Consider the following 15,458-nt stretch of genomic DNA (forward strand, 5'->3'; position numbering starts at 1 on the left):
ATACATCCTGCCCAGCAGGACATCGCCTTTGAAGAAAATGGTCCAGGTCATTCAGCAACAACTGGCGACCTCACAGCAGGGGCCAGGTCGTTGCTCGATGTCACACACAGCGCCATCGCTAGCAAGATCGCTGTTGCGTCACAAAAACCGTGACACAGCAGCGATGTCGCTAGCGAAGTTGCATATTGTGACGTGGCCTTTAGTCTTGATGATGAGATGGTCTTCAACAGGCTGGACTGGTCCTTTATGTTTTCGCATTGACCCACTTCGGCCTGTCGGGGTCTTTTATATCAGCGTTAAGGGGCCTATACTCTCGTCCCACTGCGGTGGTCAGCCATCCGCATGCCCACTCTGGCAGCCTCCCCATCGGGAACGGGACAAGACAGGGCTCTCACCTGTCCCCCCTGCTCTATATACTTAGTACTGAGCCATTGGCAATCAGAATAACCCTACTATTCAAGGCATTCTTGTTAAATCCAAAACATTTAAGGTGGCACTTTTCACTGACAATGTCATGTTATCTCGGACTTGTCCCACTACATCCCTCCCTAATCTCCACCAAACTATTTCCACTTACGTTAAATTCTCAGGCTATAAGCTGAATACGAGTAAAACGGAGGCCCTCCCGATTTATGTCCTGGCCTCTAAACTTCATTACCTAAAAACAGTCTTATAATTATGCGTGGCGCTCAACCTCATTGCATTACTAGGAGTCAATATTACTCCTACCTACCGTGCCATGTTTCAGGCCAACTTTCCTCCTTTAATTCGGGATGTAAAAGCTCATCTTGGTAAATTACCCTCTCAACAGCTTTCCCTCTTAGGTCCATTTCACACATCCGGTGCACTCCAGTACAGTGTGATACAGTACAATGGCAGCGCGACAAGCTCTGGTCAAATGACCGGAGCATGTGACCCGGAAGTTGCCGCGCTGCCATTGTACTAGAGTGCTCCAGATCCGCCAATTCGACGAAAAGCCTTATGTGTGAAACAGCCCTTAGGCAGAACGGCAGCGGTTAAGATGTCCGTTCTACCATGGTTTTTGTACCTTTTAAAGACAATCCCAGTCAAGGTCCCGCTAGTAACCTTGAAGAAAGTACAGACGTCACTAATAAGATTTTTATGGCATTTAGGCAGACATCGTATCCCTGACTCGGTCCTGTGCACACCTAAAGCTCGTGGTGGCTTAGCATGTCCAGACCTTGTCTTATATTTCCATGCTACACACCTACGCAATCTACCCTCTTGGTTTTCTCTTCCTGCTTTCAATAAGTGGACAGAGATTGAAAAACTATGGCTGGCCCCATATCACCCAAGTTCTCTCATCTGGAGTAGACAATGGGACTCTCCTTGACATATGTTACCGGGCCCTATGGCCTTCATCAGGGAGATTTGGCTTAAGGGAAAATCAAGTATCAGGTGGCTCCTGTAACCTCCCTACTTACACAGTTTTCATTCACCCCCCACCTTTCAATATCAATGGGTCCTGAGAGTGAGTGAGGAAATGGTCGGTGATGGTTCTCTTCTGCTTCCGAGACCTGGTAGACCCTCTTACTAAGAAACTTAGTACTTGTGGTGTAGGTCGGCAAATGTTCTAAGTCCCTCTTAAGGCTACTTTACACACTGCGATATCTGTCCAGATATCGCTAGCGTGGGTACCCGCCCCCATCTGTTGTGCGACACGGGCAAATCGCTGCCCGTGCCGCACAACATCGCGCAGACCCGTCACACATACTTACCTGCCCGGCGACGTCGCTGTGACCGGCGAACCGCCTCCTTTCTAAGGGGGCGGTCCGTGCGGCGTCACAGCGACGTCACTGAGCGGCCGCCCAATAGAAGCGGAGGGGCGGAGATGAGTGGCCGGAACATCCCGCCCACCTCCTTCCTTCCTCATAGGGGCCGGGAGGCAGGTAAGGAGAGGTTCCTCGTTCCTGCAGCGTCACACATAGCGATGTGTGCTGCCACAGGAGCGACAAACTACATCGTTACTGCTGCAGTAACGATAATCGAGAATGGACCCCCATGTCACCGATGAGTAATTTTGCACGTTTTTGCAACGATGCAAAATCGCTCATCGGTGTCACACGCAGCAACATCGCTAATGCAGCCGGATGTGCGTCACAAATTCGTGACCCCAACGACTCCGCATTAGCGATGTCGCAGCGTGTAAAGCCCCCTTTAGACTTTTTTTCTCCTAACAACAAATAGCCCATTACTTCTCGTCAACTATGGGGCCTGAACAGATTTTCAATTCCAACCCCTCCCGCTTTGAATATTTATGTGCAGACAATAGTTGTACAAGGGGATCTGGGATATCTATGTTCTCCTGTCCAATAGTGGTTTGCCAGATGCACCAATTCACCAGTGGAGATGAGAAGGTTGGATCAGAAGGGAGCTACCTGAACAGGTCTGGAAGGTTATTTGTCTAGGGCATTTAAGACTTCAATTAAGATTAAATTGTTGATGACCTGGTATCACACTGCAGAACCTTTTCTTCTATACCAAATACATGCTGGAGATGTGGGGGTGGCTGAGCTTCCCCGTGCCATATATTTTGGTCCTGTCCAGCCATAGTGGAATTTTGGAAAATTGTAGCGTGCTTGATAGAAAATGTCCTGACCAGGAGCCTTCCTATAGATCCAGTTTCCACCGTATTTAGCCAAAGCAGAAAAATTCTTGTTCACACACAGCGGAGAAATATCTCATCTCACTCTCATGGAAGAAAATGGCCCCAACATCCAAAGAGGACTTATATGCTTGTGTCAAAGACATTCGCCAAATGGAACAGCTTCCTTGCATGATTCTATGAACAGTTTTCTTCAGACCTGGAATCATTGGGATATCTATTTAGAAACATCCCAGTTATAACAACCTACTAGTTCAGGGACCCTTCCTCGTCTCCCTCCTCATAGTCCATGATGTGATTCCCAATAAGTTCAACTTATTGATCTATATGGTGCATTTTGTTTTGCCAAATGTTTTGTGCAATTTAACATATATTGTTCCACGAGTCAGTCTAATACCTGATGTTAATTTGTTATCCCTGTTTTTTTCATTGGTTAAAAAAGGGAAACATTTTTTAATAAAATATAAGGTTGGAACAAAAAAAAAAAAAGAAAAAAAAATATATATTTTTTTTAAAAAAAATAGGAATAAGAAAAAAAAAAAACACAACAAAGTTGAAATCACCCTCATATTGCCCCATTAAAGATAAAAAAAAAACTAAATAAAAACACATTTAGTATCGCGGGTTCAAAAACACGAGATTAAAATATAAAATAAATCAATCTGATTGGTAAAGGGAGTAATAAGAAAAAAAAATCTGCTTAACTACAAAACCTAATAAAAATCATTTGAATAGGAAAAAAAAAAAATCTAAAAGCCAGAATTATGGTTTGTTTTGGTTGACTCAACAGTGCAATAAAATACAGTAAGGTGTGATCAAAACCGCACATCTACCCAAAAATGGTATTTATAAAAATGGCAGCTCAAGATGCAAAAAAGATAAGCCATTATTGATCCCCAGATCCCAAAAAATGAGAACGTTATGGGTCTCGGAAAATGGCAAACACTTAAAAATAAAACTATATATTTTTGGTATCTACAAACTTGTACTGACCTGGGAATCATACTGCCCAGTTATTTTTACCATATAGTGAAAATTGTAAATAAAAAACAATAGTGAAACTGCACTTTTTTTTTCAATTTCACCGCACATGGATTTTTTTTCTGTTTTCCAGTACAATATGAGGCAGAATGAATGGTGTCATTCAAAAGTACAACTCGTCTAGCAAAAAACAAGCCCTCATATGGCTACATTCAAGGACAAATAAAAAAAGTTATGGTCTTGGAAGAAAGGGGAAGAAAAAAACAAAAGCAGAAAATCACCTGGTGCTGAAGGGGCTAAAGTATGTGTCAATTCCAATGGCTTATTTTTAATTAGATATATGTGGTAAGTTTGAAATGATTACTTTTAAGCAGTGAGCAGTGACTAGGTTAAGCGCTACTTGAGCAAGGAAGGGGGGCGTCCACCCGTTTTCCAGGAATAGATACAAGCAGTAACAGATGAACAGTGAGGAAAAGCTGGGATGGTAAATACGTTTTTCAACTCCTGTTAGTTTGGTCTGTTCCTGGGAAAGCTGAGGGGATAAACAGGTCTAGTTAATTGGCCATGGTCATCATTCACAATTATATATAGTGATCAGAGCAGCCATATCATTGCCAGTTTCTGCAATCACTGTAATTAGCGTCAGTGAGTGGTGACGGTAGGGCTGCAGAGGTAACTACATCCACTGACCTGTACTCACTGCTGCAGCCCTGGTCCCAGGACCTGTTCTCACAGCTCACTCACAGATGATTACGGTCATCACAACACAGCACCTGGCCATTATATGGATGCTCTGCTCTACATGTAAAGGCTGAGGCCACACGGGGATTAGTGAGAGTCTTTGCATGACTCGGCTAACGATGGCAGCATGTGCGATCGGACCACAGCTGCGAGGGGAGGGCCGACACTGCGGAGGGGAAGGAGGGATTTATCTCCCTCTCTCCTCCGTAGCCGGCTATTGCCATTCTCGCCCTGCACTCGCGGTACACTGGTGTACTGCGATTTTTCTCTCGCACCATAGACTTTAATGGGTGCGAGAGAAACCAGCAACGCATTGCACCTGCAGCATGCTGCGATTGTTTTCTCGGTCCGATTAGGGCGGAGAAAATAATTGCTCATGGGTGCAGGCACATAGGCGAATATTGGTCCGAGTGGAATGCGATGTTTTATCGCATTCCACTTGCTCCGATTTTCATGCCATGTGTCTTAGGCCTAACGGTGACCGTGGGAATTTGTAGCCCTCAAACGGCTATGCTGACTAAGAAAAAAAAAATATTGCCCTTGAAAAAAATGAAAAGCGCAAAACCGATAAAGAAAAAATAAAATTGCCCGCTTCTTAGTACTAGTAAGTGTAGTAACAGAGATTGCGCTGTGTAATAATAGTGTCATTAGCATTTCACAGAGCTGCATAGGTTCATACAGCCCAATGGTACGTGATGGTAAAACTGTACTAAAAATAAAAACAGGTTGGACAGATGTTGTTTATAACAATCTAGAATTGTTTTTTTTCCTCATTTGCTTGTTCAGAGTTATACAAAAAGGTAGACATAAAAAGTACATGCAACTATTTTTCAGGTAACTGATGGATATTACCTAGCACAATAATGCAAATCCTCAGCAGCTTGACAAGGTATTTGATCTGCTCTACCAAGTTTAACTAGGGTGTCCAAAAGCTTTATGATCTTAGGGATTACGCATTCACCTACAAATTTCAGCTGCCAGAACATGGTGATACTCAAAGCCGGCTAAAGAGACCACAGAGTCTGATGTGAAGATCTCTTTATTTAATGGTTAGAGAAAATTAGTTTGCGTGTAATACAATCAGTTGATCAATTTATAGTATTTACTATTAGGCTAGAAAGTCAATTAATGTCTTCACTGTATTCACGCCATCCATGTAACACTTTTGATAGGAAAAGGTGATGTAAAAATATCTGCCTTTTCCTTTACACAGGCTATCCGGATACAGAATTACATTCTGTGATCAGGTCATTTCATTCTTTTTCTTAACTACAGCAGTAAAATCACAATTTTGAGTTCATCCGGCCCATGAGTGCTTCTAGTTTCATTGCTAGGCCCATATTTCCTTTAATCTTCAGCTTTCCAGACATGAATGCCATTGTAGGTTTCAGCTTTCCTGTGTAATGAAAAATCCCATAAAATATATTTATTATAATATTGGCATGCACACACACAGATTACATACAATATTTAAATGGATATACTAAATATGAGAATTTTGGTGATATATGATCCTTAAGGTTAAGAAAATGGTCGCACCTTGATGAAATAATACTGTACGAATAACTAGTAGAAACCTGGTTAGTTCTCCTTTATATATTGCATACTTATCCACGATTGTTGTCTTTTAGTATACCTTTATCTCAGGAGTATCCAAACTGGTGTTTTAACTCTTCAAAATTAAGAAATCACACAAGTATGGGCATTTGCAGCTCATGTATTTCCCTGTTATTATTGGCAGTTTTTATACATCTTGTAGCCAAAAGAATGAGACACATGAAAGAGGAGGCACTTCATCCAAAATCCTGATAAAATTGGAGGCCCTTTGGTCAATAGCTCTGCTGAAATCAGTAGTACTATTTATTCTAATGCAACCGCTAATTGGTAGAAGGGCAGCCATCTTGTCTGAGCTGCTGTTTACAACATTCAGAGAAAATGCTCTACAGCAGCCACATGGACCATAGCAATAAGTCTGCAGAGGATTCATTGACCTCTATTAGAAAGATTATCGATATGCTTCGTAGATTGCTCAATGACCACTGCACAGGCAGGAGGAGGAGATGATGTGAGCCTAACCTTGCACTTATTGTGAATGGGTTGAGATAGAGATTATATATATATATATCTTATATATATATGTATATATCTTTATATATATATATATATCTATATCTATCTATCTATATATATCTATCTATATATATCTATCTATCTCTATCTATCTCTCTATCTCTATCTATATATATATCTATCTCACACACACACACACACACACACACACACACACACACTGTACATATAGAGGTCACACGTTAGAGTAATGCAGCCTTTCAATTCATGACTAAAGTTAATCAAACCCGGCAATTCACTGCCGGATTAAAAAAAAAAGTCCGCTCCACCCAGGAATCCAGTGCCCATATAAAAGTCAAAGTCAATGGGGACCAGAATCCAGAGATTAAAAATGTTTGTGGAGGGGATAGGGGGTAGGAGCGAGTGACTCACCCAGGCAGTGTCATGGCGGCAAACTCCTTCTGGGTCACGCTTTTCCTTTCCGGAGCAGACAAGTTAATATTCACTACTTTGCCCACCGGCGCGTGTAACTGGCTGCAGTTAGACGTGCCCCCACCCTGAGTGGCAGCATGTCTGCTGACTGCAACCAATCACAGGCGGCAGGACGGATGGTGGGCGGGGAAAGCAGTGCAAGTGTCTGCGGGTCAGTATGGTGAGCGTGCATGTAGACAGAAACACATGCACGCTCCTGTCAGGAGTGTGCGCGGCTGAGCCGGATGATGCGCTGTCAGACTCGTGCGAGTTTGGCATGACATCACCCGTCACGGCCTGCAGCTCTTTGAACATGAGTGTGCATGTACCTAGAAACACATGCACGCTCCTGTCAGAAGTGTGTGTGGCTGTGCTGCGATGTCAGACTCGCGAGATTCCCTTGCAAGTGTGACTAAGATAAACCGCACAGCTGCTACTAAGCCCTCGGTTAGTGATATCACAGACGTCTATGAGATACCTACAAAACACACCCTTCTTCACCACTTTAACCCCCAACACAGTCCTCCAAGTCCGGCGTAATCCACACAAGGTCCCACGCCGCTTCAGTACTGCTACATAACACCAGCGGGCACAGAGCACAACAGTCAGCTGTGCAGACTATGACTGAGCCGCGATGACTGCAAGCAGACACTGTCACAGGCTAGGGGGTGCGTCTGCCTGCAACCAATCACAGACGAGAGGACGGCCGGTGGTCGGGGAAAACACGGAAAGCTGTGTGTATGCGAGACACAGAGTCTCGGTAAGTATGAAACTCTCACTTAGTTCTTGTTTTGTTTATTTTTACTTTAATTCCCGAATCCGGATCATGCACCCGGAATCTTTGAAACCGCGCGGCTCCGGACTTTTACAGTCCGGACCCTCTCAGCCCTATTCATGACCTATATTGATGGTGGGTATGGATTGCAGGTGCACTGTTCACTGTACAACTTAGGTGCAGTTTTTTGTAACTAAATGTTTTCTCTTTTTTTCTCCGTATTGTTTTTGCTGGGGAAAGTCTATATTATTTGTATTGTGTAATTACGTTGGATAATAAAAATGGACCTGATTATATATCTAAAACAAAACCAAAACAAAACTGAAGCCTTTGATGATAATGAGATGAGTACTGAAAGTAAGAATAGGAAATTTAAGCTTTTTCTGGGGCTCAGTCGCTAGCGTAAAAGCTGCATGATTTCAGGAAATCACCATATATTATATATTCACGTTTCACCATAAAACGTTTACATAAACAGTGAATAATTTTTTGATGACCCATTCCCTTTAGTGATGTATCGATGCTATTGCTTGCGTTAATTTGAGGTCTCCGCCTGTGCTTGATCGTACTATCTGCCACTAGACCACTGCGGCCTTGCGATTGGCTGTAGCGATCAGGTGAGTTGCACAATGTGTTCGCGGATTCTTTTTGATGATGCACTGCTCAAAGTCACCTGACTGCTGCATCTAAACCCAGGCAGTCGAGCGTCTGACTGAGCAGTGACATCACTATTTCCTGTGTCTGTGCACACCATGGAGTGACCTACGCTAGTCCAGATGAGTGCAAGTAGGTGGTGTAAAGAATAATGAACTTAATCATACTTCTGTCTCCTGGGCAAAGCCCTAGTTTGCCAAGTCAACCCCTTTAAATATATGTATGACATTCTCACCACAAATCAATTCTGAAAGCTTGTGAAGCATTTAAGCTTCTGCTCTCTTATTGGCATTTAGTCAAGTTACAGAAGATATCCAATACCCAGATCTAATAATCAAAAAGCTATTAGGAGCTAACCTGTAAACATTTTCACAAAGTCCTCACTGTCCATAGTCATCACCACATCTGCATTGACTGGTGGTTCACCTTTTCCAACACCACCCTTGTCGTTTTTAAGGTCCATATACCATGTGCCTTCCTCAGAACCTAAATAAACAAAAACAAGTTATTATATTACTGTTGGTTCTTCTAAGATTACTCTTTGCTTTTTTTGCATTTATACTCAGATCTGTTCAAAATATTAGGCAGGTTTGGTTCCTAGACTTACTGGTGCATGGTAGATTTTAACTGGTTGAACACACTGTATGATGATGTAGTCAATAAAACTGGGAATTTTCACCTTAGTTTTTAAATAAAATCTTTCCGCTCACCCAAGCAATTGACATACTTATTTGCCTAACAGTAAAACTGGCCCGGTTGGCTCGTGTCAACCAATGAGAGCTCAGCTTTAATTTCATAAAATGTTCTAGAAAAAGAAAAGCTGCACTCTGCTGTCAACAGTGAGGCTAGTCATACTATTATACAGTTTTAATAAGTAAGGCCCATTACGTTTTTATTGTACTGTAAGTAACTATACTTTAAAGGTTTTATCAGATTTTATGCCCATTGACATAACACTGTACATCTGACACTAAGGCAATGACCTGGATTGGAGCTCGCTCTGATCCCAGAAATTCAATGCCATATATGCCTGAGGTAATAGAGACCATGGCATCTAAAGAATTTAGATAAATGGATGGTGCTTCCTCGGTTATCCCACTATGACCCGTGCTGCAGTTGCATTTTGTAGATGACTTGTTATAGCAGCTAAAGGCTCAACAAAATCCCCTGTGTGTGCACAAACTGCAAATGAGAGCTACACACTATAATTAGTAAAATATATCTTTGTACTGTTAGCCAGTAGATAAAAAAAAAAAAAAAAAAAAAATATACACCAAAAAAAACTGAGTCCTGAGTGGTTGATACCTTTTAATGGCGAACTGAAAATATGGTAATAAATAGAAAGCTTTCTAGACTACTCTGAGTATACAAGGGGCTGCTGATAAGTCTTTGGCTTTACCAAGAAAGACGTGAGATAGGATGATGAAACTTTATATTTATTCCACATACTCTCCACTAATGTCAACACACTTCTTACATCCGTATTCCACGTTCTGTAAGCCTAGCAAAAAAAAAAAAATAAATAAAAATTGTCGGTTGTGCCTCAAATCAGCCATCCGTAGCAGCCACAGCATCAGAAATGGTGTGAAATGTGGTACCCTTGAGGTGTTTCTTCAGGTTTGGAAACAGATGATAAGACGGAGAGAGCTAGATCTGGTGAATAAGGTGGGTGTTCAACTAGCTGGAAGCCCCGCTCTCCCAGTTTTGCTGTGGTCTCTTGTGCAGTGTGAGTGGACGCATTGTCTTGCAGGAACAAGATTCCTTTGGACAGCTTGACATGCCTTTTGGCCTTCAATTAGTCCAAAAGTTCAATGTAATATCTTGCATTGATGGTGGAACCCCTTTTGAAGGTAGTCTACTAGCAGTATGCCCTCCTTATCCCAGAACACAGACGCCATCACCTTTAGTGGCCGATTTTTGAACCCTGAACTTCTTTGGACGAGGAGAACCACTGTGCCTCCACTCTTTTGACTGCTCCTTGTTTCAGGGTCATACAAATAAATCCAGGTCTCATCCATAGTGACCAGTAGATCCAGGAAGTTCTTATTCTTGAAACGCTGACAAATTGACCGGGAAGTTTTCACTTGCATGCTTCTCTGATCTGTTGTCAAGCATTTGGGGACCCACTTTGTAGATAGCTTCCTCATGTCCAAATGTTCATGGATAATGACACAAACATGTTCACGGGATATCCCCATGATGTCTGCTATTGCTTTAGCTGAAATTTGTTGATTCTCCAGTATGAGGTTGTGCACAGCATCAACGATCTCCGGAACAACAACCACTCTCGGTCGTCCAGGATGTTCATCATCATTGGTGCTGAAGTGGCCAGTTTTAAATTTAGCAACCCAGCTCTTAACTGTGGATTATACAATACGATACCATAATTTCCCACAAAAACATCCTGGCGCAGAAAAGTATAACTTGACACCTAATAATAGAAATTCAATTACTTTTGATGTGTTAGGAGTTAAAATAAAGGGTAGGATCCCATATGACATGTAATTAAAGGGGTATTCCCATCTCTAAGACACTATCTCAATATGTAGTAAGTGTAGTAATAATAATAATATTATTATTATTATTATTATTATTATTAATAATAATAATAATAATAAATAAAAAATATTAGCAAATACCTCCATTTAGAAATGTTGTATAGTTCTTCTGATCACTTACCTTATGTGCAGAGCCTTAGGTATTCATATTTACGACTACAGATATGGTTACAGTTAGTTGCCCATGGTCATAACCATGGATACCTAAGGTCCTGCAATGCCCTCCACATGAGGTATACGGCATCGCTATATCAGAAGAACTATCCTACATTTCTAATTGAAGGTATGTGCTAATATTATTATTATTATTATACCTATTACATATTCAACTTTCTATGACAAAATATCTTCTTTTTTTGTGTGTTAGCTTACGAATAGAGTTGATCAGACGGCGAATAATCCAGTACCGGTAGATATCACTGCCAGATTTAAAAAGAGTCCGATCCGCTCCGGAATCCAGTGTCCATATAAGTCAATGGGGACCGGAATCCGGAGGTAAAAAACATTTGTGGAGGGACTAGGGGGCTGGGAGCGAGCGTGGCATGCTCATCGAGGCGCTGTAATGGCGGCACACTCCTCCAGGGTCACGCTGTTACCTTCCGGAGCCAACAATTCAATATTCATTGTTTTGCCCGCCCACCGTCGCATGTCATTGGTTGCAGTTAGACACGCCCACACCCTGAGTGGCAGCGTGTAAGCTGACTGCAACCAATCACAGGCGGCAGGACGGCCGGTAGGCGGGCAAGCAGTGTATCCGTCGCAAGTGTGACTCCGACTTTTTTTTTTATATTTAAATAAATAATTAAAAAACCCGACGTGCGGCCCCCCCTAATTTTCATCCCCAGCCATGGTAATGCCGGCCGGGGGCTGGTATTTCAGCCCGCAGCCGCCCAGTATTGCCGCATGTATTACATGTGGCAATACCGGTACATTACCGGCTCTTCCCGGAGGCGTGATGCAGTGCCAGTTGGGGTAATAGGTTTGTGATCGCATGGGCGTCTGTGAAATACCCGCATCACAAACCTGCAAATGAATGTAAACAAACACACACAGAGAAAAAATCCTTTATTTAGAATAAAGTACAAACGCAGCCTCGTTCACCAATTTATTACCCCAACACCCTGCAGCTCCGGCGTAATCCACACGTCCCATGGCGACACATCCGGCTCTGCTACATGTCACAGCTAGCAGCCGTAAAGCACATCTGCTAGCTCTGAGTGTAGCCACTGACTGAGCAGAGGCTGTTACAGGCTGGGCTGTGACATTGTCTCCTCCGCAGCTCCAGCCCCTCTCCTCCTCAGTGCCCCCCCAGCCCCGCAGCAGAGGTCTGCTCTCACTGACCTCAGTAGCAGGGAGGGACACTCGCATGACACTCGGCTCTGCTGCACTGCCAGCGTGAGCCGTGTGTCATGCAATGGAATCGCACCGGTGTAAAAATCGCACCGATGCACGCGGAGACAGACAGCGGAGGAGATGGGGAGAAAGTGCTCCCTAGATCTTCTCCGCTCCTGTGATGCGATTGCAAGATCGCATCACAGTCGCATGACCCTCGGCTGACACCCGCAGAGGGTCATTTGCATATCGCTTCCGATGCTGTTGCATCGGAAGCGGTATGCAAGTGTACAAGAGCCCTCAGAAGTGTGCGCGTGATGCAATGTCAGACTCATGCGGGTCTGACATGACATCACCCGTCATAGCCTGCCACTGTCTGAACATGAGCATGCATGTACCTAGAAACACGCACCTGTCAGATGTGTGAGCAGCTGTGCTGCGATGTCAGACTTGTGGGAGTCCCTCACAAGTGTGACTGCTGCCTAAGATAAACCGCAAGCGTTTGTTTTTTTTTAAAATTTAAATAAATAATTTAAAAAAAAAAACAAAAACAAAAAACGATGTGCGGTCCCCCCCAATTTTCATCCCCAGCCATGATAACGCCAACTTGGAGCTGGTATATTCTCAGCCCGCAGCCAACCGGTATTGCCGCATCTATTAGATGTGACAATTCCAGTGCGATATCGGCTCATCTTGATTGCCCTGGTGTGGTGGCAATCAAGGTAATAGCAGGGGTTAATAACAGCTCATGGCTGCTACTAAACCCTAGGTTTGTGATCGCACGGGCGTCTGTGAGATACCCGCATCACAAACCTATAAATTACAGTAAATAAATAAGACACAGAGAAATACTTTATTTGGAATAAAGTACAAACGCAGCCTCCTCCTTCACCACTTTATTACCCCAACACACCCCTCCAGCTCCGGCGTAATCCACACGAGATCCAGCGAAGACACATCCAGCTCTGCTACATGTCAGAGCGAGCAGCCGTAGAGCACGACTGCCCGCTCTGAGTGCAGCCTATTACTGAGCCGCGATAAGCGATAACTGCACAGCAGAGCTGTCACAGGCTGGGGGCGCGTCAGCCAGGAACCAAATCACAGCTGAGAAAACGGCCGGTGGGCGGGGAAAACACGGAAAGCTGTGTGATTGGGTGCACAGCACAGGAAGTGAAAGCGCGTCCCGGAAGCAGTGTGCCGCCATAACACCGAGTCTCGGTAAGTATGAAACGCTCATTCATTATTTTGTTCATTTTTATTAATTGCCGATTCCGGAAAGTGCACCCGGAATCCCGCATCCGGGTCCGGCCCGGAGATAGCGCTGAAACCGCACGGATCCAGATGTTTACAGTCTGGGCCCGCTCAGCACTACTTACGAATGGTTGCATGTTTAGAACAACAGCAGGCTACATATAACCAATAGTTCCTACCTGCAAGTACAAATTGGTAAACGCCTTGAACAGACTTCACAGTTTCCTCATTAATAGATTTTCCAATAAGAGTAAACGTCTCCTCCACAGGACCCTTTGGACTTGAGGTCACTGGTTTACCCTCCTTAAAAGCTGCAGTATCACCTGCAGTATTTAAAGAGAGAAAGAAAAAACACATAGATTAACATCAATGTAATACCAATAAATACATCAACAAGCAAGAATGCCAAGAATCTGCATAACTAATCATATGCTAAATAGTTGCAAGTTACATTTATGTATGAGATTGCCAAGATGATGGTCTATAAAATGAAGGTAGTCTCAAAGATGTAAGGGATGGTGAAATATAGACCCTGAAAGTCAAAAGTTCAAAACATTGCTACCATTTGCTAGTCAGTGAAAAATTTATTTGTAGATTTTAATTTTTTTTAGCTATGCTTTTAATTACATTATTTCTCTTCTGCTGTGAAAAGTTTAATGGTGATATGGAAGTTGTATTAAAATAACAAAACGTTAGTACCCATCTGTTTAGCCCATGCCAACCCCACTTCATCAATAGACGGAAGCTGTGGTGATAACTCATTCAATAGTAAAACTTTTATAGGAGCTCTTAATACGATTTAAAGATGTAGGCACATACCATGCTTCTCCGTTTTTTCAGTGACCTCATCTAGAAAGAAATCTGGAAGTAAGGGATGACCTAAAACAAAAAACAAAAAAGAAGATACATAACTCATATAGCTTGCTGTCTTAGTGTAAAGATCAAATCAGTCCTGGCTTTCCATGTCAGTCTTCGTCAAGAACCCATTTGGTGCATCTACTACATCTATGAGCTGTGTTAGGTTTTTGCTATAATTCACTCTAAAATTATTGTATTCATCATAGGAAATCAGCATCAGTAAGCCACTCGCCTCATGCGAATATTTAAAGCAATCTGTATATGTGATAAATTGTTATTCTCACATTTTAAAATCACTCATTGCACTAGCACCAATACAATAGTGTAGAAAGTACAGTACAGTGTCGAATAACTAGCTACATCAATGACAACAGTTGGCGCTGCTGTGGCCCATAATCGGTTACAATGATCAATATGTGTAGCGACATCCTTGTTTTAAAGCAAGAAAAGACCACTGAAGGAACTGCAAAGCGTGAGAACCAGTTGGTGGCAGAATCGAACTGGCTACAGTAATACCAGGCCTGGCTGCAGTTACCTGAATTGAACTCCGGAGCTCTCACCTGAGCTCCGGAGTACAGCCTGGACTGAACCGCGAGCGCAGACAGATTTCCCGGTGATTACGGTTCAGTTCATATAACAGCTGCAGACAGGCCGGGCTGAACTCCAGAGCTCAGGAGGGAGGTTTCGAGTTCAGCCCGCTCTGTCCGTAGCTATCATGAACTGAACCGCAATCGTTGGGGAATCAGTCGGCGCTCGTGGTTCAGTCCTGCAAACCCTGAGTTCAGTCCAGGATGCACTCCAGAGTTCAATCCAGGTAACCGCAGACAGAACTGGTATTACTGGCGGTTCCACCGGTAGGCAGTCCGAAACTGGTTGGTGGTTTCGTAAGAAGAGTATGGCTTCTTGATTATTAAAACATTAGAAGATGTCTTATATTTTCCCATGACCAACAATCCATTTTTATTCTTGAACAAAAAAAAAAAAAAAAAAAATCAACATTCATTCAAATACGATCATGTCATCACATTCTGGAACATCAACAATTTATGTTATTCCTATTACTGGTTCAGATGCACCTTTTCTTATCTGATCTGCTATTTTTATGGTGAAAACCAGTCCTATAGTGGTGGCTACAGTCCAT

General features: G+C 43.0%; 1 protein-coding gene across 1 annotated transcript in view; it reads right to left on the bottom strand.

The window, feature by feature from the left end:
• Positions 1 to 5,371: 5,371 nt before the first annotated feature.
• Positions 5,372 to 15,458, bottom strand: part of HSDL2 (hydroxysteroid dehydrogenase like 2) — a 101,044-nt gene continuing 90,957 nt past the window's right edge. Inside the window, exons 10-13 of the mRNA XM_075338781.1 lie at positions 14,279 to 14,338; positions 13,639 to 13,782; positions 8,676 to 8,804; positions 5,372 to 5,744 (exon numbers count right to left, since the gene is read on the bottom strand). Coding sequence (XP_075194896.1) covers positions 5,632 to 5,744; positions 8,676 to 8,804; positions 13,639 to 13,782; positions 14,279 to 14,338 — 446 coding nt within the window. The 3' untranslated portion in view covers positions 5,372 to 5,631. The remainder of the gene's footprint in view (positions 5,745 to 8,675; positions 8,805 to 13,638; positions 13,783 to 14,278; positions 14,339 to 15,458) is intronic.

Source organism: Anomaloglossus baeobatrachus, chromosome 1 (assembly GCF_048569485.1).
Source record: "Anomaloglossus baeobatrachus isolate aAnoBae1 chromosome 1, aAnoBae1.hap1, whole genome shotgun sequence".
Lineage (NCBI taxonomy): Eukaryota > Metazoa > Chordata > Amphibia > Anura > Aromobatidae > Anomaloglossus > Anomaloglossus baeobatrachus.